General features: G+C 40.2%; 1 protein-coding gene across 1 annotated transcript; it reads left to right on the top strand.

The window, feature by feature from the left end:
• The first annotated feature begins 2102 nt into the window (after positions 1–2102).
• marchf9 (membrane-associated ring finger (C3HC4) 9) lies at positions 2103–26599 on the top strand. Its single transcript, XM_085393752.1, has 4 exons — positions 2103–3845; positions 18125–18280; positions 21001–21193; positions 25079–26599. The coding sequence occupies exons 1-4, from the start codon at positions 3486–3488 to the stop codon at positions 25408–25410; spliced, it is 1041 nt and encodes a 346-aa protein (XP_085249878.1). The 5' UTR covers positions 2103–3485; the 3' UTR covers positions 25411–26599.
• Positions 26600–27160: the final 561 nt, after the last annotated feature.

Genomic DNA, 27160 nt, shown 5'->3' with positions numbered 1-27160 from the left:
TATTACTCCATGCAAATGGCAGCAGATTCAGCAAAATAAATCAAACTACTTCGCAGCTTACCGAGAAGGCAGAACACACCAGTAATGAGCTAGCTTACTCAAGATGGCACCTTCCAGTTAGCTTCTTCAAATTAATAAGATTTAAAACGTCAGAGGAAATAAGAAACACTATGACAGATCAATCACTATCCAGCTATCAAAAGTAGTAAAGGAGCTGATTACAGGCAAATAAACTCAAAGGCACAGCATGTGTGCAGCTGCATTCTCCGTGGCCAGCTAACACTCCAACGAGAAGCTAAAAAACTGGCCCAGTCATTACAAAGAAGGGCCACTAGGAGTCAGCATAAACAAATCGGGTACATAATCAATCGTTTAAGTCAAAACATTTCTGTTAAGGACAGCGCATTGTTGTACGTGGTCAACAGTTTCTGCTTGTTGAATGGTGATGTATTGACCCTGTATTAGATGAGGCTGCAGTGATTTTTCCTCTTGGTTTTAACAAGACCCGAGTGGCCAAAGCTATTCAGAAGAACACGATTTAGTTCTAAATCGTGTTTCATTAGCTAGTTTGAGCTAAATGCCTTGCCATTTCAATGCCTCATGACAGAATTACTAGAGCTTAGATTGTGATTCTTTCATGAGGCATTAAAGTGTTTGGTCTCGTCATGCAGATGTAGTTTGGTCTGTCTTCTGTGTCTTCTTCGTCCCATAGGGTGGTGTTTGTGTCCACGCACTTTAACCCCCATCCTGCTTTTTCTTAATGTGTTTATAACCATGTAGCTCTGTAGCTCTAACCATTGTTACCACACCTCTGCAGTTGTGCCTGTGTAGTGTTTGAGACTGTTTTCATTTGTGCAGCTAACTCATGCTTTAGTTATTAATTTACTACAAAACTTCATCTGAAAAAGGATAGGATTTGTCTAATATTTACTGTCTTTGAAATAAAACATTCTTAGACATGAATACAGGACAGATGTTTATGCACCATGTTTATCGGGACTCATTAACACAGTCTTTGGTTGTGTTGTTTGCCTTGGGGCACCGGTGGTTCAGGTGGTAGAGTTGGTTGTGTCCCAATCGGAAGGTCAGTGGAGTGATCCCTGACTCCTCCAGTCCATGTGTCGAAGTATCCTTGGGCAAGATACTAAACTCCAAGTTTGCATCCATCTGAATGTGTGACTGGCCAGAGTAAGTGCTGCAGATACAAAAATAGCCTCTGTCTCTGTTCAGATTCCGGGGTTTCAAACTTCTACTCGCTTCCAAGAAAAAAACCGCACAATGTCTATGAAGATGTATGGCTTACTTTTTTGTGACTTTGTATTATGTGTAATATGTACTTGTGACAAATGACCACTGAGCAGCAAAGCTAGAGTCACCGCAGGCAGAGACAAGATTTAACACATCCCACATTTTCTTATTTTTATTTATCCAAGTTTAAATTTAAAAGCTTAAGGTGGCAGCTCTCCACCAACTTCCTCCTTGGTGTTTCCAAGCACTCTCAAGTGTGTCCCAAGGGGTCCGAACACCCTGGAGAAGACAAAGGAGAAAACAGGTTGCACTAAAAATCAGCACCCACACTAAAACACAGTTACAAGTGTGGCTAATATTGTGTATTTATCTTACAGCATCTGTCCACCTGTAGCTGCTCAAGTGCCTGACAGAAGGAATTACACAGATCAATACATAATCAATAAATATTTGAAAACATGCTTCTTAATGTGTAAATGTTTTCTTAAAAATGCAGAGTGCAAATATGTCCGGAAAAGTGTCCACTGGGGTTAGGGTTACCTAAAACAAAGATACAAATTACTCTAAACAAGTAACGAAACACCTTCGTTACATCCTGCACCTCCTTTAAACTGAGTTTTTCTTCCAATCTGCTTATTTAAAAAGCTTCCTCGGAACTTGTAGGGTTAACCTTTGCTAGAGTTTTAGTCCGGTGTCCCCAGCAGAGGGGTCCTGGTGCGGGTTTGTACTTCGCGGGCTCCCGGCGCATGTGGCCGCAGCGCACACGTCAGCAGAGGGAGATCAGCACCCTGGACAGCGGCGCCTGGTCAATAATAAAGCAGCCAGAGCTCCTTCCCTGCCCAGCCGCTGGGAGCACGGGGATAGGCGTTTCAACCATCGGGAAACGGACGGATGGCTGGAGGAAAAGCAGCGACGTGTTTACGGGATGACAGTCTTTTATTTTTTTTCCGCCTCTCTCCCTGTTCCGGAAGTAGCTGCTGCGTTGGTTCAATCTCCAAGCCGACCATTTCGAGGAGGAAAATCAGCGCCAGCAGTATCATCACCACCATCTATCTGATCCAATAATCAATGCCATTACTGCCGTGTAATTGCTGTCGGAAACGAAGACATCTTTACGCGTCTTCCCCGTCTCTCTCTAATTAGAAAAATCGCAGGGTGCCTTTATTATTCTGCCTCTCTCTGGCATTTCAGCGTTGCCTCCCGTGTTCTCGGCTTGCAATGAAATGCTGATGGACATCGAGCGAAGATGGGAAGCACGGGGCTTTCGGGTGTTTTTGTGCTGCCGTGTTTCCAGCTAGGCTGCTGAGAGAGAGAGGGGAAAGAGAGACGGAAAGAAGAAATGCAAATGCACAGGATTGTGTTTTTGATGTCGACGTGGATTGTCGGGGTGAATGGCACGGATTCTTCGTGGATCAAGCCGGGGTTTTACAAAAAGGAGATGAAATAGAGAGAAAAGGGAGAAAAAAGGGGGGACCATGATCTGACGCTTGGGATGCTACAGTGAGAGGGACAAAAAAAGACATTATAATCACATCCAGATCAAACTTCCATTTCATCTTCCGCACCCTAATTTTTCTTCTTTTCTATTTTTATTGGATTATGATTCTTGACAAGAGTCTCAGATGTGGCTGTGTGGATGGCATGTCGTTGTATTTTACATCCCATCTTCTATTTCCTGGCTCTGTGTTGCTCTCTCCTCCACTCGTCCACTCTCTCGCGGTCTTCTGCTTCGGGTAGCAAAAAACATGTAGGCTGTTTTTTTCTTTCTTTCTTTCTTTCGTTCTTTCTTTCTTTGCCGCGAGCCTCGGTGCGTGTGGAAAACAAAACCAAACAAAGCGAAACAACAACAACAATAACAAACGGTGTATTTGAGAGCGCAGGAAAATGGACCGTGGAAATCAAAACCCGTGCAAGTTGTAATGTTTTCTGGGGTGCGGTGGAAGACGCAGATAGACGGCGTTTGCTGAGTTGTTTGAGTAATGAATATTGAAAGAGTGTGTCGGCCAGCTGAAAGGGAAAATCTTTCGTCCGCATTGGCTTAGACACACATGCCATCAGTGGGGCGAGAGCCTTTATCTCCTCTCTGGATTTTCCAATTAGCAGTTGTGGCATCGTAGAACATACTACAGTAGCCATGAACATATCGGATGTATGAATAATAATAGTAATAATAATAACAATAACAGAGGGAGAGGAGGGGAGATAAAAACACTTAATTTATTTATTTCGGATTCTTTATGTGGCCAAACATGTTCAAGTATCGAATCCGCATGTTTTTTAATGAACTGAAAGTCCTGGTGTTTATGCGATCCGATTCAAGACAGTCCAGCTCAGACACAGATAGACGGTCCAACACCAACACCAACACCACTATGCGAGGTCTGGGGATGGGCGGCTGCGGCTGGCCGCCTTTCGTCGACTGCCATTCCCGGGACGACGAGGAGGAGTACTACGGCAGCGACCCGCGGCCCCGGAGCCTGGCGTTTGAGGAGAAGGAGCCCAAGCTGCAAGTGGGCCTGGACGCCGTGTCCCTGGCCAGCACCGCCAGCAGCCTGCGGACCCCCCAGTGCCGGATCTGCTTCCAAGGCCCAGAGCAGGTAGCAAAAAAAACAAAAAAAACAAAACAGAGTGAGGTTCCTGATGCTGATGCCACGTCCTACGTGGACGGCGGGCGGGCAGGCAGCGTGTTTGTTTCACATTTCACACTGCTGTGAATGAGCCTTTGTGGGGCTGTGGAGAGCTATTTCACCATGCATGAATTGTTCCAGATCAGGAGGGGATTTAGGAAGTTGCTCCTTTTTTATCAAGTGTAATCTGCCATTTTGGTATTTGTATATATATATATATATATATTACCATCCTGTCCTACATTTGTATCTCTCCCACCCACCTTCCCCTCCGATACATCCTTTGGAAAAAGATAATCTAAGATGAGGCCAAATCTTTTTTTTTTTTTAAGTTTGATTTTTATAGCCTAAAAATCCCAAATTCGCCTCAAGACATTTTTACAGTCTGTGCATCCAAGCACGCTGTCAGTCCTCCCAGCTTCAAATTAGAGGCGACTATTGTCCTTCTTCTCACCTGTGGGCATGCAATCATCTTCCCCCCCCCCCCCCCCCCCTTGATGATTGCTCAGTGATCTGGTTATCTAAATAACACTGTTTTCATAAGTAAGCTAATCAGAAAGGCAGCAGTTCCCACACATCTGAAATCCGGCCAGCATAGAAACAAAGAAAGTTAGCCAATTAGGCCTGCAGGATGACAAACAGAGTGAGAGGCACTGAATATGCATGAGTCACAATCATTTTGTAAATGTAAATCAACTGTCCCCCGTCCGCATGTGTCACAGAACACGATGATCAACTATTGATCGTGTGATGATCACAGTTCCTGGTCAGACAATGATGTCGGCTGTGATGAATTTGTCACACGTTTTCTATTATTGCTTCTATTTTTCTCCTCCTACTTTCCAGTTCTTGAGCCCAAACAAAACAATAAGTAGTGCGTAGCTTTGGTCTGTGGCCAAATGTTGGTCTCACCAGATGTGTGGAAACCTGTGCCGGCTGGATCAGCAGGTAGTCCCGAAGCCTGAGATAATTAGAAACCCTGTAAATCCTTTAGGAGCACAGATGGATATTACCATTTAGTCACTTCCCTAAGATAGGCGTATAGTGTTATTACAGCCCATGTGCTAATTTATGACATCTGCCTGAGAGTTTGTATTGTGAGAGCCACAGGACTGAGTATAAATCACTTCAGCCTTGTTTTGGATACAAGGCAATTTGATGTTACAGACAGGGATCGACCCCAGGTTGTTGTCTTGCCCACTCAAACATCTTCCTTTAATAAAAGGTTCATGTTTTGGGCTCTGGGCTCTCCGGCAAGGTGACTCATCGTGCAGCATGGCTCTGAGCTGCCTCTTTTAGCTCCAGACAAAGAGCAAGCAAACAAAGCACTGAGGGAAAACCCTGAACTACACTACTACATCAGCTCCTCATGCTCATATTTGCTTTTATTTTGCCTCCACAGCACTCAGCTTTCTACTCAAAGGGAAAGTGCCTCATACCTCCATGGGTCCAAGGCGTGTGTGGGGGGGAAGCTCACATTTGCCATTTCATTGTTATTTCATTATTCAAGCAGGTCACAACAGGGGCCGGGGATCATGTCGCTGTCAGCGGGCCAATTACCTACAGACATAATCACCTTCCTCTGTGGGTTGCATTGAGCACGAATCCTTATTAACTGTCTGTCAAAGGCGTCAGCGGGCGCCGCGGTACAGTCGCTCAGCCACTGATTCCACTTAACGCAGTCTGGATTCACAAAAGTCGTCGCAAAAGGGCTTGCAGGGAATTACTGGCTTGTTGGTGTAAGAGGAGGTGGTGGAGATGGGTGTTGGTAATCACCCCGGCCTGCCCTTTACTCTGGTAGTGCTCGGCGGCGTGTTTCCACAGGCACACTCAGTCAGGAGCTCGTGGTGGGGGTGAGGGGGTACTTCCACACCTAAATTTTTTTGTCTAAAGGTTGCAGCTGAGGAGGAAGACCATTTTCTTAGTCATGAAGTGACACACCAAATTAACACCTTCGTGCTCTGTGAAGTGGCCTCGAGGTACAAATGCATGACAGCTCATCCGAGCAGGAGGAGTGTGTGTTTGTGTGGGTGTATTTGTGTGTGTAGCAGGCTGCCTTTATGTTTGTTGGCCCTCTTGTTGTTATGAGGGTAAATCTAGCTAAGTATTAGTGTTAACAAATCCCATGAAAACAAAAACAATCAGCTCATCTGAATTAAAATCATTGTCTGTTTTTCTTAAATGTTTTGCACTCTAGAGCGCCGCTGTTGCTCATTAAAATCATAAATGTTCAAAGTTAATGACAAATGAAGTCCAAAAATGCTCTCCAGACACACGTCTCATCTGACTCCTACTTTGGCAGGAGGTAATCTGTCCGCTGTTGTGGTTCGGTTACGTTTAGGCACAAAGATGACCTGGTTTTTGGAAGAGAAAGGCTGTGGTCGAGGTTAATATTATAAATAAACTATCACACATTTCCTCATTTTCCATCAGGCGTATGCGGCTGCTTATACTCAATTCACACAGTTTGTTTCTACTTTTCACTCTCTGTGATGTGAGCAATATTGCTAATATGAACCTGAACTTGGGCAGTCAATCAGAAGAAGGCTGGCTTAAAGGAAGAGGACCTTAAAGACATCACGTCCCAGGAAACATGCTTGTGTGGGGCCCACAGTGGGTGAACTGGGTGGTTGTGCAGGCAGAGTTAAACCCACACTTACCCCACACAGACCCAGAGTGGGTGTACCCACACAGGGCCCACAGCATGGGTCTTCTGTGGCCTGCCCACTGTGGGCTACGAGGGAAGAGGCTGTACTGAGGTCCAGTATGAGATAAATAAGGATTATTCTGAACTGTGAATCATGCAAAGCTACCCTAAACGTAATGCTTATGGAGCTATAATTGAGCATTATCCACCTTAAAGTCAATGACAGATTAATGTCTTAGTTCTGGGTGGGTGGATGGATGGATGGATGGATGGATGGATGGATGGATGGATGGATGGATGGATGGATGGATGGATGGATGGATGTTCTGGGTGGATGGATGAATGGATGGATGGATGGATTGCCACATTAATCTAAATCTAGGTTGCACTTTAAAAGAACAGTTCATGCCCCAAATTAAATGTACACATGTCCCCTCTGGCCTTCAGTGATGTTTATCCATCTCATTTATTTTGGTGTAGGTTGCCCAGTTTTGGAGATATCAGCTGTAGAGATATCTGCCTTAGTCTTTATTATAAATGTACTAAATGGCACTGGCCTTGTGATGCTCAAGGGCTAAAAACATGTATTTGAAAATCTGTGCTTCTGTGCCTCTTTTAAAAAAACATCCTAGTCAAGTGTAGTTTAGAATATGCTGTGTAAAAACAGGGAGGTGTAATATGCTAAAGCTTAAGCTTACACCTCTTTTTGGCAATAATTTGTAGTCTTGCCATTTAATTCAGTTCTTTGCTGTCATTTATTTACATTTATGGGCATTTTATTTGCTGTCACTGCTCGTCTGAACTATTTTCTACATACCAGAGGAAGTGGACAGCTGGCTAAGGTGAGGGGGGCCGCCATTAATATTTATATCCTGTCCCGCACATGCACGACCCTCTCGTCGCAGGTAGATGGAAGATTCAGTCTGCTTGGTGGGTGTAGATCTGTAGAAACATACATAAAACCGAACAGAACGAGGTTTGTGGATTTTTGTTTTTTAATACCGGGGACCTTAGAGACATTACAGCTGAGTTTTTCATTTTTATTTTGTAATTTTTTCATTTTCCATGCTTTGAGCAGCACAATGCGAGTGCCATTTAGTTCCATTATATTGAAAAAAGACAGGTATCTAGTTCAGCAGACGGAAAATAGTAGGTTTGTGGACTGTTTTGAGTAACGGGGTTGTGCTTTCTGGAAAAAGACATTAGTGCTGCGTTTTCCCGTTTTTATTATTATTAGTTGTAGTAGCATTATTAGTAATAGTAGCAGCACTTTGAGCACCACAAGCCAAGAGCCAGTAGCTTCATTACAATAAAAAAGAATAGACATCTACACCAGCATCTGCAAAACTGAGCAAGTCCCACCAAAATAAAAGAGATGCACAAACAGCACTAACAGAGGGGAAACATTTAAATGTAAAATTTTGGTGGTAAATGACCTTTTTACCCCTTAAAATGAATTTTTCTTAAACTATTTATTTGTTGGAGGCTGTTGCGCAGCACGATACGATTCAGCGTGTCTTTTTCTTTTACAGATGACAGAAAAGGCAATAAAGTGCCGTTTTATTGGGTGCACATTCTCGCAACAAAATAAGAAGCGATAGCTGCTCTGGTGTCGTCATCTTAAAGCGGTTTAAGCTGTTTGAATCGTGAGATATGGCGCTTTTCATATCAGGTGTGGACAGGTTGTCACGTTTGATCCTTTAAAAACATAAATCTGGCAAATTTTCAGTGAAGGAGTTCATGAGCCACACTGTTATAGTGGGTGGCATGTTCCCTTATTACCATGAACACACAGTTTATTCTGAATCAGTGCCACACACACCTCCTGTCCTAAATACTCGCTAGAGCACCTAATTTGTATTAATCCACTACTGAAATAGTCCCTAAGAAACTGATTATTTCTTACTGTTGACGTAAGTTTTACGTAAAACTGCAGCGCCTACGTGTTTGAAATAATACCGAGCTTTGTATTTTTAAAAAGAAACAACATATTTTGGGATCCATTTCTAATTATTTATGTCACGGATTCAGTGCCACAGACAGGTGTTAGTGCCTTGGTTCTTTTGACTATGACAGCACATGGCAGTGCTTTAGAGTCGGCGTCTTTGTGTGCTCAAGCATAGTCTATCACTACATGTTCTGTTTATTTATTTTGGTGCGAGTTCATCCTGCTGGTCCAGATGTGACCTTTTATGTCTCGTTCGGTGTTTTTTACACTGTGTGCTGCCTTCAGGTGCAGGGGGCTGACTCACAAAAGCAAAAATATCCTTCAAATAGAAAGCAGGCTTTTCCAAATAAAACAGGGTGTTCAGTACAAAACTATTAATGTAAAAACATATCTCATTAAACAACCTTAACAGCTTATTATTAGTGACATTATCTGTGATGACCCTGGAACCAATTATAGTGATTTTATTTGGATGTTTTTGTTTTTACATGCAGTTGTTTATTCCCCTTAAAATCAATTATGTGTTCATTCATTATTAGACTCACTTTGGTTTCTCCAAACTAAATTCACTCATCTATGTCCTCTGAGCCTTGGCAATATTTGCGAACATCAAGCGAGTTTGAGTGTTGAACCTGATTTTGGGCTGAATTCAGGTGACACTTCAGGTGAATGCAAACAACACCAGCCTTTGATTAAAAAGTATGGTTTCTGATTCTTCAGTGTTTGAGGGGCCTCATAAAACGAGTCACTTTCTCCTTTAGGCAAAAGTTGCGATCATTACCTGTATCGCAGTTTCTGCTAAAACATCCCTGAGGGAAAGGTCTGAAATGATAATCAGAGCTTTTAAAGGTCTTTGTTTTTAGTTTGCTCTAGTTGATCATGACATTAACTTTCTCCGTCCGGCCTCGTAGCGCAGACACACAGAGACTCAACGACGGCTTTGACATTTTACAAATGTTTGCTTTCATATTGTTTTTCTTTTATTTAGCTCCTTGTATATTTCTGACCTTCTCTGTGTTATCTTTATAATGTCAGCAGCCAAGTTATTTTAAAGTTTATGAGTGGCATGTGGCTCATCTGCCGAACTCAATCTTTATGCAGCGGGACACTTTTATTATAAGTGGGAAGGTCAAACGAGCCAGATGGGGAAACGACAGAGTGCAGACGAACAGAAATAAAAAAAAAAATGAAGTGTTATTTGTATAAGCGCAGCTCTCTGGTGCATAAAACCTGTAGTGATGAAACAGGTAGTACTCTGCCAAGTCTGTGAACAGATTCATGTTTCTGAGTCACCGTTTGGAAATGAAAGATTTTTATTAAGTTTACACACAAAAATGAACCTTCTTTATGGGCAGCACAAAAAAGAAAGAAAAAATGACTAAATACTACTTTATTAGGTTAGTGAGTGAAATTATTTTAGAAAAAATAATTTTTTCCAGAGAAAAAAAACACAAATTCTGTCATCTAGGTGCCAGAAATTCAAATTCCTCATCAATACCCGACTGTTTTTTGTTTTTTGTGCTTCCTACCAGTTCCCGTGAACAGTCGTTAACATGAAAGAGCTGAAAATGCAGAAGTATGTTGCAAGACATCAAATGTTACCACTGTGGTGTCTCATAGGGTGTTACAGCTTTGCCTCCAGTTTTAAATCCAAGGATTTTATATCAACATGATCTAACTTCTTTTTTTCAGTTTGTAGGGTTTAAAGTTTGAGTTTGATTTTTAGGGGGAAAAAAATCAATCCAGGTAAATTTCACTGTCTAAACTTTCAGGCACTGATGCCAAAGGATACCTGGGATGAGAATACATTGAAAAGACATTTCTACTGGGCCTTACTGACCAGTACTCACTGGGCCAAACCTGTTGTAGTTTGTCTGTAAGTGTAAAGCCTGAAGCCAAGAAAGATGGATTCTCACTTAGTTGTGATCTCATAATTCAAAATGTTATGAGGCTCTGTTTTGCAGTGTAGCGTCTCACTCGTAGTGTTTGTACATGTGGCTGAAATATCATCTATCTTGTTTGTGTTCTCTTGGGTCTCAGGTCATGTTTTCGACCTGTGTTAAGTGTTTGAACCTTCAGCCAAGGGCACATTTCAGCTCAAAACGTTTAATTGTAATTCAATTTTTTAAATGAAAATATTAATTGATTTCAGTTTTAACTTGATACAGATACACAATCCTGTCCAAACAACTCATCAAATAAAAAATTAGGAGATAGTTGCACTCAGTAAAATCAGTGATAGCCTACCATGAATGATTAGCTTGCTTTAGCTTAGCTTAGTGACGCACTAAGCTTTGAAGTAAGAGAAAGACAAAATTTACATATAAGTCAAAACTGTACTAGTTAACACATTAAATTCCATTTGATATCTCTCACTTTGGTTTTAATAGGAGTTATTGATGTTCCTTAACAAAATGTGGAGCCCCACCCACCCTCTGAATGTAGTCGTATTTAATCAGGAGATAAAACTGTTAGCTTGAAGGATGCTTATTATATTAATTTCCAGCTCCGTATTAGGCTAAAGTAGCTTGTGCATGATTCACAGTTGAAAATAATCCTTGTTTATCTTATGTTGGGTCTTGGTGACTCAGTTAATCCTCTGTCTTATACAATCAGTTTTAGCTCCTCCCTCTTTAGGCCAGCTTTCTTTTGATTGGTTCGTTAACAGAAGATTTGAACAGCTTCTGTATAAATAGCCAGAATTTTGACTGCAATAAAGGCTATTTTTGCAAAAACCCTCTTTAGGATTCAATGCAAACTTTCTCCACAAGGTGGCAGCAATTTACCAGCAAGTTTCAGTATCATTGTTTTACACCAGACAGCTTTTGTCTTGTCTGAAATTCTGGTGGTTGATGGCTTCTTAGAGTAGTGGTTTATATATTTCCTTGGCAATTTAAAGATTGTTGGTTCAGTTCCTGTTAAAAGGCCATATTATACCTCGCAAACAGCACCGTATGACACTACTGACAGCAAATTGAAGCCACATCCACTGTTGCAAGCTGCCATTTGTGTTGGTCTTGCATGTCTTGATTTGTGTGACCTCAAGTGTTGTACTGCTGTTGCCACAGCTGGGTTGAAGGCATAAGTGCGTGATTGTGCTGGTTTTTACTACCGTACAGAAAACTTTGTTGAAAAAAACATCTTGTTTTGACTTCTTCGGAAGTGAGCCAACACTTTTCCACTTCCCAACTGGGAATATCACTTCCCACTCTGGCCAGTCTTTCTGAGAGGGCCTAAAAGTAGCTACTCTGATCTTCGGGCTGTGATAATGAGCCATCTGAATGCGATGGTAATGTTGGGGTGTGTCATGTTGGACTTGCAACAGATTGGACACTCCACCATCTAGTGGTACAAGGTGGTATTAAGTTAGAGTACAGCCCAGCATTACCTCAGCTTCAGTTGATATCGCTCCATTCTTGGCCAAAGCGCCACAGTTGATGTTTCTTCACATGCCATCGAGAGTTTCAGTTAATTTTGAAAGGTTTTAGCGCTTTTTTAGCTTAGGTGTTTTTTGTTGTTTACCTTTAGAACTATCTGCGCTCTGATATTCTGTCATACAGAGCCAAGAGTAGATGAGCCCATGTCTTATATTTCGGTCCATCGATCTGACTGTTGGTGTGTTTGGTGTTTTCCGGCTTTGTTTGTGTTCACTCTGAGGTGTAGTTTGTTGTGAGGTTAAACTCAGAGATTTTGTGAATCGGCATCAGGCTTCAGTGGCTCCTCTCTCCTTCACCTGGCTGCCCTTGAAGCCTCACCGCTCCCCGCTGCTGTTGCAGAGTGCTAACATGGCCCTTCACCAACTGGGCCCCGGATCAAGCTGTGCCCATTCATTGATTTACTAATGATTCACAGTGATACTCCCCCCTCACCATCTCCATCTCTGCTGCCTTTCCTTCAGTCGAGGCACACGGGCTACATGAAAACGTGCCATTGAATGCTGAGTTGCCTGACAAAATGGATGTTTGATGATGAACGGTGGTGACAGCCTGAACGCGCTCATCCTTAATGTGATGAGCATGCCAACAGGCTTCAGGTGCTGCTGCGGTGCTGAAGAGACAGTTGGTCCATAAGCCACTCAAGCCTGCATCTTATGGACTCTATGAATATCATTAGGAGGTGAAGGGATGGGCAGAAAAGTGTCAGTTTTATTTTTGCTGACAGGAGAAGAGTGTGACTTTTGGGGGGAATTATTATTATTATTATTTTATTTTATTTCAGCCTTCCAATGGTTTGAAATAAACTGTGGCTTTGGAGGAAGTCTGCTTTCACTCACCAGGAGGCTTTATTTCAAATCCCCCTGCTGAAACACAACATTTAATTTGCATGAAAGGGAAGGAGAGTTTATTAAGGTCCCCTTTTAATTTAGAGGAAAAAGAGAAAAAGCTGAGCGCTCAGTGAATTTCTTGCTTCATAAGTAAGTTGTTTCATTACATGCTGAAATCTTGCTTTTGTGGTGGGCATAAATGAAAATGTGCACAGCAGAGAGAAAAGAAATGGTATGGTGTAACTAAGTCCATTTTTAAATCACATATTTTTTTATTTTACACAATGGCTACAAAACCAAAAATAAAAACACTGGGATGAAAAGAAAAGCAACATATTGCTCCTTATGTTCAACAAACAGCGATATGCATTCTCAAAAAGGGAAAAAAGGACAAACAGAGACAAACTCAATTCAATAAATGCAACAACAAATAACGCACAGCTGAAAAGAAATAACTGTAAGGACTGACTTCTGGTTAGACAAACATCCCCTACAAAAAAGTCGCCAAACCTTTTTGATCACCTTGTTTTCCAGGAAGATGGTGCTAACATATTTTAAGGAAATGTGTTTGGAAAAAAATCTAACAGATTCCAGATTTGAAAAAAAAAACAAAAAAAAAAAAACGTGAGTTCTCTTTCAACAATTTTTTAAAAATATGTTGAGGTTTGGACTGCTGGTTGCGCAAAACACCCATCTAAAATTCAGGTTAGGGTGGAGCCTATCGTAGCCGTCAGTGAGTAAGAGGCGGGGACTGGTCGTCTGTGTATTTTCTTGGTTAGTTGGTTGGTTAGTTGGTTGCTCCTCCCACAAAACCAGGATTTGGGCATCCAGCTTATGTCCCTAAAACTTCTCCTGATCTTGATTTTGACACCATGAGGTTGCCTGGCAACCACCTATCCACAGGCTAAAATGATCTGTTTTGAGCATTTATTTAGCACTTTATAAAAGAATAGTTTCGTTCCATTACAGTAACGTATATTTTATTTTCAAAAACCTTCAGTTACAGCATACATGATAAATTATGATGCAATCAGCCAGCCAGCTGCCTAGCTGCAGGCTAGAATGACCTGTTTTTTGCCTTTATGAACCTACACCCCCTCATGCAACCATGTTAAGATCTTAATTTCACAACCAACTGCACAAACAGGCGTAACAAACTGTAGCTTGGGCATGTACTAGTTAACCTGACAAATGCCTTTCGACAGTTCATGTGCAGGGTTAAAGCTGTGTAGAGGAACATTTATATCTAAATAACACAATTTTCCATAAATCTAACAAGTACATTTTAGTGCCTAAACCTGAGGCATTGGTGCCGAAGAACGCCTGTAATGAAAACGTGTTGAAATAACAATTTTAACTGAGACCTTGTGGAGAAGTAGTTCCCCATATGTGGCCTTAAGTGCAAAGCTTAAAGGCTAGAAAGATGTATCCTCTCAAGAGCTCATCAATGTGTCAGAACTATTTAGAAACTGTGGTAATGTCTCACTAGGGGTGTTTGATATCAATCTAGGACATCCTTAAACTTTTCTCTCCCAAAAAGAACCTCACACCCCAGAATTTTCAGCATTTTCAGCAGATATTTTAAATATCAGCATAATCACTCCAGAAAATTTCTGTTCGCTTAACAAGATCACATTTTTTCATTTTAGTTTCACTTAACGTTTCTACTGGTTGTTTCACATCCTGCCTACACCTGAGACCAACACACAGTTTGAATTTTTTCAACGAAATAATCTACAGTTTCAGAAAATAACAACTTAATCTTAAGAATGACTATTAACACTCCTGAACTACAGAAGCCAAGGAACTGCTTGCTCTTATTTATAAAAGAGAAACTATTTTGCACATTTCCAAATTCATATTTTCATTCTTGATCTCCAGTAAGGGAGCTTTGCATGATTCACCTTTTTCATTTATTTTATATTTACTATATTTAAAAAGAAGAAAATAAATGACTGTACTTTGCTCCTGTTAAACAGAAACCTCTGAAAACATTTATGCTTTTTTCCTTTGTACTGGTGGGGTGGTGGGCATGTAAAACGCTCACAATATGCTATTTTTGCGGTGCACTTCATTTTCTGTATCTTTATCATCATGGTTCATGCATAAAATCGGGCTGTTATTGATGTATGATTCATGCAGGAGGGTGATTCATCATTCATTCACTATAATAAAGATAACAACGTGCACGCTACTCTTTCCAAGTTTGCTTTTCTTACCCACCTTTTTTAAAAGAAAATAATATAGTAAACTGAAGTTAGAAGCACGGCACTCTGGAAAACAAAGGTGCACTTATTTTGAGTCTGGGTTACAATGGTCTCTTCTGTTCTATCAGCAGTAAAGTTTACCACTAATAAACCTGAGACAAGCAGCCTCTATATTCTCATCGCTCTTCATACCTCTGTGGAGAAAGATGTACAACAGAGGCACCTTTGTCTGTTCTTAGTAATATAATTAATGATGAAATTTGTTTATCTAAACAGATAATGTTTATTTTTTGCATCACTGTTGACCAAACTGGCAGTTAAATGTTGGGTCATGCTGTTAAAACATGAGAAATGGTTCTGGTGGAATAATAGCAGTGAGTACATGTTTAGACCTTGAACTGGCGTCACTGTCGCTTGTGGTGGCTGGTCAGACTTCAGGCAAAGTCATCGTCAAAAAAAAATAAAAAAAATAAATTATGTAACCTCAGCTTAAGAGGAGTGAGTTATCCTGACCTGTTTGAAAAGACAATTTATGTGAATTTAATATGTTGCACCAATGTCAAAGAGTGCTGTTTACATTCTCTGGTTGCATCACTTTTCAGATCTTCTGTACTGTTTATGTTCTTTGGACTTTGCATTGCTAATGAGTTCCTTACATAGAAAAATCATTCATTCATCCATTTTCTGCTGCTTATACGGTTCTGAGTTGCAGGGCAGCTGTCTGAGCAGAGATGCCCCGACCTCCCCCCCTGCAACCACCACCTCCAGCTCTTCTAAGAGGACAGTCAGGCATTCCCAAACCAGCCGAGAGATATAATCTCTCCATCATGTCCTGGGTCTGCCTCGAGGCACAAAACACCTCGCCTGGGAGGTGCCCAAGAGGCATCCTAATCAGATGCCCAAACCATCTCAGCTGGCTCCTTTTGATGTGAAGGAGTAGCAGCTCAACAATGAGTCCCTCCCAAATGGCCGAGATCCTCACTCTGTCTCTAAGGCTTAGCCCAGACACCCTTCAGAGGAAACTCATTTCCACCACTTGCATCTACAGTCTTGTTCTTGTTGGCTTGTTTGCACAGATGGTTCAGACTGGACACAATCACTCCAAATCCTTATAAAAACATCACACAACCATGTAACCTCATCCGACTTGTGTATCGATTGGGACAAACGGTTAATTTGTGTTGAATAGATTAGTTCAGTGAAGTGTTTGTGTGTGGAGGGGGGGGTTTCTAGCATGTGGCCTACGTAGCTCTGGGCTATGCACGCCTTCTTTGTTTCCTGACTGTTATTCCTAAAAGCCCACCCTGATATAGAAAGCTAAAACCGTCCTCGGCTTTCATGTGTGACATGAGTCATAAAGACACGTTTTCATTTTATACGGAGATGATTCATGTCACTCTATCAAGATTTTAATTTTCCCTTCAAACAAACCAAAAATTAGCTGATGGGATGAATAATAATCACAAACTGATGGTTTGGTGTTTTTAACTTACACATGAACAGTTCATCCAACTACACACACATAAAACCTTGTTGGCACTTTAAATGTTATATATGTGTATATATATATATATATTCATTGAAATGTATTAATTCATTCATAAACACAAAGCTAAAACAGGTAATGTACAACTTTAGGAGTGACGATCAACAATTCAGAGAGAATGGTACATTTTTTCCTTAATTATACTGTGGACCTGTTCAAATACAGTCTCTTTATGTAATTTAAATGTTTATCTATTTATAACTATATAAAAACTTCAACTTGAGTTGAAATGTCACTCAGCTTTTCCGAAATCACAGCAAAGCAAGTTTGAAAAAAGTGTTTCTTTGTTGCCATTTTCTTTGTTTGAACTTTTATATTTAATATTGTTGACGACATACCAATCATCTCTTCTGCACCACAACATATGAGTCAATGTGCGAAATCCTCCTCCGTCCAAACAATAACCACAAACATTAGAATTATTATTTTTTTAAAGTCCAGACTGTTTTGTGTGGGCTCCAGCAATCTGTAGCGCTCGCTGTGTGACCGGAATATTTGAATATTTGATTGAAAGGATGAGTAATTGTTTGCTATTCGTTTTTCAGTTTCACTTCTAACGTGCACGTTTCTAAAATAAACGATAAGAAATACTTTATACAGTGTTTGTGGCATACATGTATTCTAGAGAGCACTGTTAATATTAATGTGCTTAAATGTTTTAAGTGTAGAAAATTTACATTTATTTATAGTTTATCTGTTGTAGATAAAAATAAAAATATTCAAAGCATATTATCCAAACAACTCACTGTGAAGGTTTCCAACTTTGAAGTCATGAATTTATGAATTCATAAAAACTGGGCAACCCTGAGATTAAAGTAAGGAAGTTGAGAGACAATTTTATTTATTTATTTATTTATTTATTTATTTATTTGAGTGTAACTTGTGCATTTATAAGGAAAACAATTCCAAGTGGAACTCTAATGGTTGTCCTTTTTCTGTATTATAAGCATATATAGTTTTGATGGTGGATCCTCATATTAAACAGATCAGACTTTAGACTGTTTTTTCTACTCTTGGCTCTCTATGATGTCAAAGAGAGTCATCACAGACATGGAAGCCCCGCCCACTTTGTGTTTAAAGCTTTTGTTTAGCAGGATCAGCCAGTCAGAAGAAAGCTGGCTTAAAGGAGGAGCTAACACAGCTTGTTTTAAACAGATGGTAAATGGTAAATGGCCTGTATTTGTATAGCGCTTTACTTAGTCCCTGGCAAGCTACATTGTAGCCACAGCTGCCCTGGGGCGCACTGACAGAGGCGAGGTGAACTGAGGGCCTGCGCTGAAGCCCAGTGTAAGACAAATAAGGATTACTTTGAACAGTGAATCATGCAAAGCTACACTAGTCCAGAATTTAAGTATGGAGCCAGAAAGGAGCAGAATGTTGCAAATTAATGAGGAAAATTACGGTTATTGGCAAAGGAAGTCTCTTCACTTTGCAGTTTTGGATAATCTTCATTGCACCAAAGCTGCACTGCAGTTTGTTTGGCTTTAAATGTATTTTTTTCTTGTTTTTAACTCCTCCCCCAAGCTTCACCTCCACGTCTTTGCTCTATATAATCTCAAATAGCTTTAATAGGTACACAGCTGTGCTGAATAAGATGAGAAAACATTTTGATGTATTTATTTCTTCGTGTCCTGCAGGGCGAGCTGTTGAGCCCCTGCCGCTGTGACGGCTCTGTGCGCTGCACCCATCAACCCTGCCTCATCCGCTGGATCAGCGAGAGAGGCTCCTGGAGCTGCGAGCTCTGCTACTTCAAGTACCAGGTCCTTGCCATCAGCACCAAGAACCCACTGCAGGTAAACACGAGGGGAGTCTGCAGCACAAACACGGTGAAGTCTGGGGAAAAAAACAAAGCCTCACACCTCTTGCTGTGATTATTACTGTTGCACAATTTGATCTAAAACACTGATAGTGAGTCTGTCCAGATGACTCACAGTGACTGCACAAACAAACCAGCACAGCGTGGCTCTGTCCAACGTGCTTTTTGACTAAGATTCAAAGTATTGGATAAACAGCCACATAAACAAGACGATGATGGCGTGTGAATATGGAAATGATGACAAAATGCTCTCTCCTCTCTGAGGTGCTAGCTCCTAAAACACATGGGCGATGGAGGCAGGAAGATTTAATGACGTGGAAAGAGGAGCTGCTGCTGTCAGCTAACCTTTCATAATAAAATATACAAACGCTGCTGCAGCAGACCCAACACTCTTTTGCCTGAACAAATCTCTCAGCCGTCGCTGTGGTGTGAGGACTGTTTGCCATATTGTGCTGACACATTTTCCCTCTGCGTCACTGTCCGTCTGCCCTCCTTTTCAGAGGCAGCCAATCGCTCTAAAACCTATTGAAAAGATGCCATGTGTGTGTTGGTGTGTGTGTTAACTTGTCAAATGTGAGGATTTTTCTCTCTCTGGTGAGATGTAATGTAGAAGATTGGTGCAGTGTGACTAAGTATGCACAACTTGCAGGTACTCTTGCATGTCCACGCTGTGCTGCTTTACTCTGACACTCCGATGTTAGGAATGTCGCACTTTCAGCTTCACAAGACTTAATAGACTTAAACTGCTTTGTAAACAGATTACAGGGGAAATCGTGTGATAACGCTAAGGCTCTGTGTTTTTTTGTTTTGGTCCCTCTGCTCGTTCTTTTCATGTTCGTGCTTTCTTGGTTTCCCCAGTGTTTCCTTGTTTTTGTCTTCCTCTGATCTTCTTCCCTTGTCTTTATTGTTTCCGCTTCCTGTTTTGTTATGCTTTGGTAATTGCTTTTCCTCGGGTGTCTCCTGTGCATTTACTTCCTGTGTCTGTGGCTTTTCTCCTTTGTGATGGTCTGCCCTGTCTTTATTGTTTCCACTTGTGTTTTGTCGTGTGTGTGTGTGTGTGTGTGTGTGTGTGTGTGTGTGTGTGTGTGTGTGTGTGTGTGTGTGTGTGTGTGTGTGTGTGTGTGTGTGTGTAGTCCTGGTTTCCCCTCTCTTCCTGTTGAGTTGTCCTTTCTTTGTTTCTTTGCATCTCAGTTGAGTTTAGTCTTCTGGGTTCTTTCTTCTTCTTCTTCTTCCTCTTTTATTATTTTATTTCCTTTTTGTGACCTAATACTTGGTGTCCTCCATTTAGGTCTTATATCCAGCAACCCATTTAACAGATAAGCTTTAAAGCTATAATTTCTTCGCTTTTGAGCCCTTATAACAGCAGTAAGTACTTCTGCAGGAGCCATGGGACATATAATTTCAAAAAGGAGGCAAACTATTATTTTATTAAAAGTGTATAGCCACAGAAGGAATATAAACACACCAGTCAAGACTCTAAATTAGTGTGAGGGTGATCTTTATTAAATTTATTAACCTCTACTATCTATTGAATCTGTTAATCTTATAACCCGTGAATTTAAAGTGCACACGAAGAAAAGGACCTAAACGCAGGACACAGGAGGCAAAATTAAAATAGTTAAACTCTTTAATAACTTAGCAGCGGTCGCAAAAAAGGGCAAATAAGACTTGGAAAGGAAAAGCAAAGGTCGATAAAATGAGTAAAAAAGCCATAGGGGAAGACAAACACGATGAACCACAGAAAGAGAAAAAGGAGAATTCTGGATTGTAGAAAAAGCCGAACTTGTGAAAAAATGACAGCAAACACGTGAAGTAAAACTTAGAGGGAGTGAAGACAAAAATAAATGCTTATAAATTCATAGATGACGAACTTAAACGAGTCCTTATAGTTTTTATTCATTTATTTATTTAGTTTTACATCTAATTAAAACCTGTTGACTTAGTTTTTCCTTATTCCTGTATAAATATATATATACTGTTACTATGGTGAATATTAGTTTTTCAGATAATGGGGTCTGTTGGCATATTTCCACAGTTCTGCTGCGAGCACACACATGACACCCATCTAATGTTCAAACCTTTTGTTTGTGAGGGGCAGCCAATCACAGGCAGGTTTGCTTAACGGGAAAGGAAGGGAATAAATCATATTCTGTTTCGGACAGAATGTGATTTGGGGGGATTAACAGGGATTATTTTGATCTTTGAATCATGTAAATCTATTCTATTAGAGTCAGAGATATAAATTCAGTTCAATTCACTTTTATTTATATAGCACCAAATCAAAACAAGGAACTTTATATCGTCATGTAAAGACTCTACAATAATACAAAGAAAACCCCAACAGACCTGCTTTAGCGACAGTGGGAAGGAAAAACTCTGTTTTAACAGGAAGAAACCTCCTGCAGAACGAGGCTCAGGGAGGAGCGGCCATCTAACTTCAGTTAGTCTCTGTATTGGGTTTAGCTTTGGCTAGTTTTAGTTTACTTTCTGTGTGGGTTTTAATCGGGTTTTTTTTATGTTTTCACATCATTTTTGTTCACACCTAGGTTTGACATTTAGTTAATCATATAGTTATAAAAGCCATAGCCTTTATTCTGAGTGCAGGAGTATGTTTACACTGTTCCTCTGGTACTTTTGTTCCTGTAAATGACCTGATTTTTTTCCCCCACCACTGATTTAAAGTGTTTTCTCCCTCAGTGGCAGGCCATCTCTCTGACCGTCATTGAGAAGGTGCAGATAGCAGCCATTATTCTGGGTTCCCTGTTCCTCATCGCCAGTATTTCCTGGCTCATCTGGTCCTCCCTCAGCCCCTCAGCCAAGTGGCAACGTCAGGACCTGCTCTTCCAAATCTGCTACGGCATGTACGGTTTCATGGATATCGTCTGCATAGGTAAAAAGACAAAGAGACACAAGACTGACACTCAAACATAAGATGCTTTCATAAGTGAACGTTTGGGACGTGATATAGTTGTTCTGTCATGTAGCACACAGCAGGAAATAGTCAGCTTCAGATGTGTTTGCACTACTGGAAATTATTTAGGTGAAGAAGCTGCAGGAGGCTGCACACATGACACCAAAGAAATCGGGTCATTACTCAAAAAAGTCATGCATTACACATATTCTTTACTTTTTTTAAATGCAATGCATTATTTTACTCGTTATATCAATTTTCGTTACTTCACAGCAGCTGTGTGATTGCCAGAAAAGAATAAAACACCAACATTTTAATCTGCACACATAACTGCTTGAATCCCTCTTAAAAAGGACATTGTCAAGATTAGAGCATGGGAGGACCCAAATGATGACTTAGGAAGCAAAAAGTAAAAATAAAACAAAACAAAAAAACGACAACACAAACTAAGAAGGTCGATGCATGAGATAGGAAGCACAGGTGCAGGGAAAGATGGACCTGAGAGGTAAACAGATGGTCTCACAAAGAAGAAAGACTACATATACTTACACAAAGAGCTGATAGTAGAACAAAACACAGACTGGAACAATTAAGGGGCAGAGAAACAAGGAAGAGGAAAGAAAGAAAACCTACAACAGGAAGTAACCAGAATAAAATGACTAACACTGATCGGTGAACCCAGAGTGCAGGATGACATGGAAAAATGCAAAAGTAACATAAGAAAAACAACAAATATTACAACGACCATGACAAACATATAGGAAGTCTTTCTGAGGTTTTCAAACACTCGTTCATGGCTAGCTTTGTGCCAGCATCATAGACTGTGTATAAAAGATGGCAGCATCTTGCTTATGCAAGTGCTTGTAGAGGTTTGATTTGTTCTCAGCAGATTCGGGACATCTTGGCCGTCTGATCACAGCTGATCTCAGGATCGACAGATGAGCCAGGAGATGAGGACTCTGTGTGACCACAAGGGTCACAGCGAGTGGGTGTGCACTGTTAAGTTTAGTTAGGTGAGAAAAAGGGGAATTAGAGCCATAAAGAAAATTGCTACAGGCTAAATGGGCAGCGAAGCAACAAATTGAAAAGAGGGTGTCCACTGACCCCGAGACCCTCTGCGATCCAGGCCCGTCAGGGATTTAGAAAAACTCCTTCTGGACATAAAGCTGTGTGATCTGTCTAAACTATTATATAGAACATGTGAACATTAGTGTCATTTCAGTGTTCAGTGAATGTGGTTAAATTTAAGAAAAAAAAAAACTTTCGACATGCTCTAATTTTGCCAGCCACCTATCCCACATGTCATGTCTTCATCACAGAGATTAAATTTATTGAAATTATGGTATATTCATGATACCGATGCTCAAATAATGCTAAACAAAATTAATATTTAAGGTAGTCTTAGATTTAGATCGTGACACTTGGAGTGGATGTAACATTTATTTCGTTGTACACTGTAAAAAAAAAAAAGTAATATAAAAGTATTTTACTGTGTATTTTACAGTTTTGTACTGTTTTTCTAGAGTATCATTAAATTTACATAAATAAACTGATTTTACATTTAAAATGTAAATTAATGTAAAATCACTGTAAATGTAATAAAACATAATTTTCTCATTTTTAAAATATATTTGTCTGTACATATGCATATTTAGATTGTTAAAATACATTCACAAATGTATCATAATTTCACAAATATTTGTCCGTTATTATTTGAAAGATTGAACTGTTAAATTCAAATGTAATGTTATGGAGAAATATATAAAATTATTCTTATAAACTTTTTTTACATCACATTATTATTATTATTATTATTATTATTATTATTATTATTATTATTATTATTATTATTGTTGTTGTTATGTAGGTCAGCGGTCCCCAACCTTTTTTGCGCCACGGACCGGTTTATGCCCGACAATATTTTCACGGACCGGCCTTTAAGGTGTCGCGGATAAAAACAACAAAATAAAACTAGTACCGGTACCGAAAAAAAGAAGATTTATTCATAACACACGTGAAAAGACCCAGGAAAACCGAGTTAACGATAAAAACGATAACAAAATAACGCTGAAAACCGATAAAAACCCTGAAAACTATACATTTCACACCTGAGCCTCAACTCTCGCGGCCTGGTACCGAATGACTCACGGACCGGTACCGGGCCGAGGCCGGGGGGTTGGGGACCGCTGATGTAGGGCGATCGTGGCTCAAGAGTTGGCAGTTCGCCTTGTAATCAGAAGGTTGCCGGTTCGAGCCCCGGCTCGGACACTTCACCACCACCTACTGGTGATGGCCAGAGGGGAATTATAAAGTGGAATTGTAAAGCGCTTTGAGGGTCCCAAAAAGCGCTATATGAATGCAACCCATTATTATTTAAACCAACTGTTAACCTTATATTTCTGTACATTTAAGTATTATTATTCATATTGCCACATTCATTGACCTTGTTTATAGGTAATTTCATTGTTTAATCACGTTACAATGTTCCTAGTTTAATGTTCAAAAGCACTTGAAAAAGGCAAAATCCCATGTAAAATTAGGGCAACAAACTATATTGTCATTACTGAAAATAACCGTATTTTCATGTGAAAGTTATTTTCTGGTATTTTCTGGTATTATTTTGGCGCCCCAGCTGCCCGAATATTACTGTTTTTTTAGGATTTGTTTTTTTTACGGTGTAGTTTTTAATCCTGTTTTTTTTCCTGTTCAAAGCGGCATTTAATTTCCTCTTTTAAGTTTGTCAGAAGGTTCAATAAACACTCCAGTTTCAAAAGAATTAGAATTTTATGCCAATTATTAAATGGTTCAGGTAGTTAAGAGAGTTTACATGTGTTTTTTAGCACTACAAATATTGTGTGGATTAACGGCGACAGCTCAAAAACACTGTTAAATTGAATTAATTTAAGAAGTGTCAAATTTCAACCCATCCCTATATACTTCAAGGGGTTGTAACTCTGAAAATATTCATAGTATGAAGGTGAAATTTTCCATGGCTTGATTAAACATTTCATATTGTTGGTTGATTAAGATGAGGTTGAATGATCCTTATTAAGAGGGAGCATATTCAGTTTGTCCAACTAAGATAAATATATAATATTAAGAGTGTAAGGTCAGATTTAGTGGCTTTCTGATGCACTCTGTCATTATAGTCCATTATTGGTAAGTTGATAAAGGTTACAAACTGGCTAATGTCCAATTCTCATACCCTACCTCCATCTGGTAAGTCCTAGAAAAGCTCAAGGTTGGGAATTGACTCCGTTTTTGGAGCCAGCCTCAGTGCAGGTGTGAAAATGTCACACAGGAGTCGTTGACTGCAGGAGCTGAAAACATGAAAAGATGTAGATCGAAGGCTTAGGCTGCATTATGCAACATCAAGACGAGCAAAGAAAAACAGGATGCACTGTGCAATGACAAAAATATTAATAAACATAAGTTGGATTATGCAAGGACAAACTAGCGCGGGGATGAAAGCTTGTATTCAGCTCACATTTTTCTGGCTTTTAAGTTCATGCACAATTACAACACTAAGCAGGCAGATGGTGCATAGGTAGGAGATAACAACTACACTAAAAGCCAAACAAATTTTTGATGATGTTGCAGACTACAAGAGACTGTTTTTGGGGGGAGGTTTGGAGCGACTGGCTTGATTGTTCTTGTGTAACTGCGAGCTGCCCGCCTAAGACAACAGTGAGAACAGATGGCATCAGATATCTGTACTGTGATTACTGCCAACTGTCTATTCTCAACCACAGATGAGATGGAAAGTTTCTACCTGTGGTGCCGATGCAGCTCTCGGCTACCTTTCATGAAATATCTCCTGCCTCCATGCACTGTCCTTCACCTTCTGCTTTCTTCCCCACCCAGGCCTAATCATCCATGAGGGATCGTCAGTGTATCGAATCTTCAAGCGATGGCAGGCTGTCAATCAGCAGTGGAAAGTACTGAACTATGAGAAATCGAAGGACTTGGGCGACCCGGTGAGTTCGAGCAGTAAGACAGGCGCTCGAGGCTCTCGCGGTAACCCTCACGGTCTGGCCAGCAGCAGCAGCGGGCGACCGAGCAGGAGGCTAAGAACTATTCTGAACCACCACTGTGGATACACCATCTTGCACATCCTGAGCCAGCTGAGGCCCAACGACCCGCGGATCAGCGCTGCCGCCAACCGGGAGGTGGTGATGAGGGTCACCACCGTATGAGCGGCACGACAGGATGAGACCCCGTCTTTTGTGTCCCAATGTAAATGACAGGAGGGACTTGATGTTGAATACTAAAGACTAAGTAACAGGAGCCCCGTGAGGAGCTGAGTGATGCCCGGAGCATCAACAGACAGCACACACGAGGGTTTCTCCTCTTGTTTCATACAACAAAAGAAAGCCAGATGCTCCTTTTCAATAATTAAAGAACTGATGAAAATACAGGATTAAAAAGCATTAAAAGACATCAAACGTGAAACATGTGAACAGGCTTTACAAACCTGATCCAAGATGATGAGACGTTTTTTCCAGTTCAATATCAGGATGCACAGAAGCATTTTTTTCTTTGTTTTTAATCCTCTTGGTTTGATTTGTATCTCTTCTTCTTCTTCTTGTGTTTTTTTTTTTTTTTTACTCACTCTGATTTTGTACGGATGTATGATTTTAGAGGAAATCATGTAACTCCATACATGCCAAGCATTTCCAGACAGCTATGTATCATGATCTTAAAAAAATTTCTACAGGCTAAACCGATGCTGGTAAACAGACCGAAAACTGAAACTAAACAAACATGTGGGCTCCACAGAGGTGACAACAGGACAATAAGTCATAATGAGTAAAAAAAAAAAAAAATGAAAAAAAAGAAACAAAAAAAAATAAAGAAAGAAAGAAATCAGTAAGATTTCAGTTACACTTTTAACCTTTCTGCAATAAAGATACGTATGTACATTTCACAGGGAATTTTGCATGGGTATATAATTTTATTCTTGATCACATTACATAAGCACATGACAAAATTTGCTCTATTTCGAATGGTGCTTGCCAAAATAAACACTTAAACATCCAATTTCATTGCACCAACTTTTTGTCAGCAGGACAAATGGCAGTGTGTTACAGCTCTTTCAGCTAAAATACAGTTTGTTGCTGCTGTGTGCTGATTCAAATTTGATAATAAGTTAAATCATTGGATTAAAAAAACGGGGATCGGATGATCTCTTACTTCTCAGTCTCACTCAGTCTCTTATTTACCCAACCTGTAGCGTAACGCATGGTTTGGTTGAGTGTGTCATTGTTTTTCTGGTGTGGAAATGTAGTGATGTGCTGGAAATAAAGCGGGACATCCTTCATTTAGAATTTTTTTTTAAAACTTGATTAACCCTATTTACAGGGGATCAAGTCTGTTTTATTTCTCTCTTTTTCTGTCATATATCTATATACTGTTACTATGGTGAATATTCATATTAAACATGACCAAAGTTTCAAATAATGAGGTCAGCTCATGTGCAAATAATTTCTGTGATTTAAAAGCTCAGGCTTCACACTGATCTAAACACTCATTCTCAGGATGTTTTTTCCAACTCTTGGCTCTGTATGATGTCAGAGAAAGAGAGCGTCCCTAACATGGTCATCTCAGGCCATTTAACAGGTGACCAATCAGAAGAAAGTTGGCTTAATGCAATCATTTTCAGCTTCTTCTCCTAACTTGTCCTTGCCATCAGTGAAGTAAAGGTGTGAAGGAGAATTTATCAAGGGTTAGGAAAAACCCTCTTTATCACACATTCACACTTAGAATCGACTCCTTGTTTCATGAAGGAACCAACAGTGAAAGTATCAGTTACAAAAGCTGGACATTTTAAAGGAAAAGCATCATATAATGTAATACATCTTATTTTATTTATCTTGTTTTACCTTCTTTTAGAGATGACGCAGTTTAACTCCTTCACCCCTCCTTGGTTCAGTTTAATGCGAAGCT

The sequence above is a fragment of the Rhamphochromis longiceps genome, linkage group LG20, assembly GCF_057381845.1.
Source record: "Rhamphochromis longiceps isolate RC_006_pf linkage group LG20, R_longiceps_female_GT1.1, whole genome shotgun sequence".
NCBI lineage: Eukaryota > Metazoa > Chordata > Actinopteri > Cichliformes > Cichlidae > Rhamphochromis > Rhamphochromis longiceps.
This window is presented reverse-complemented; position numbering and strand designations above follow the sequence as displayed.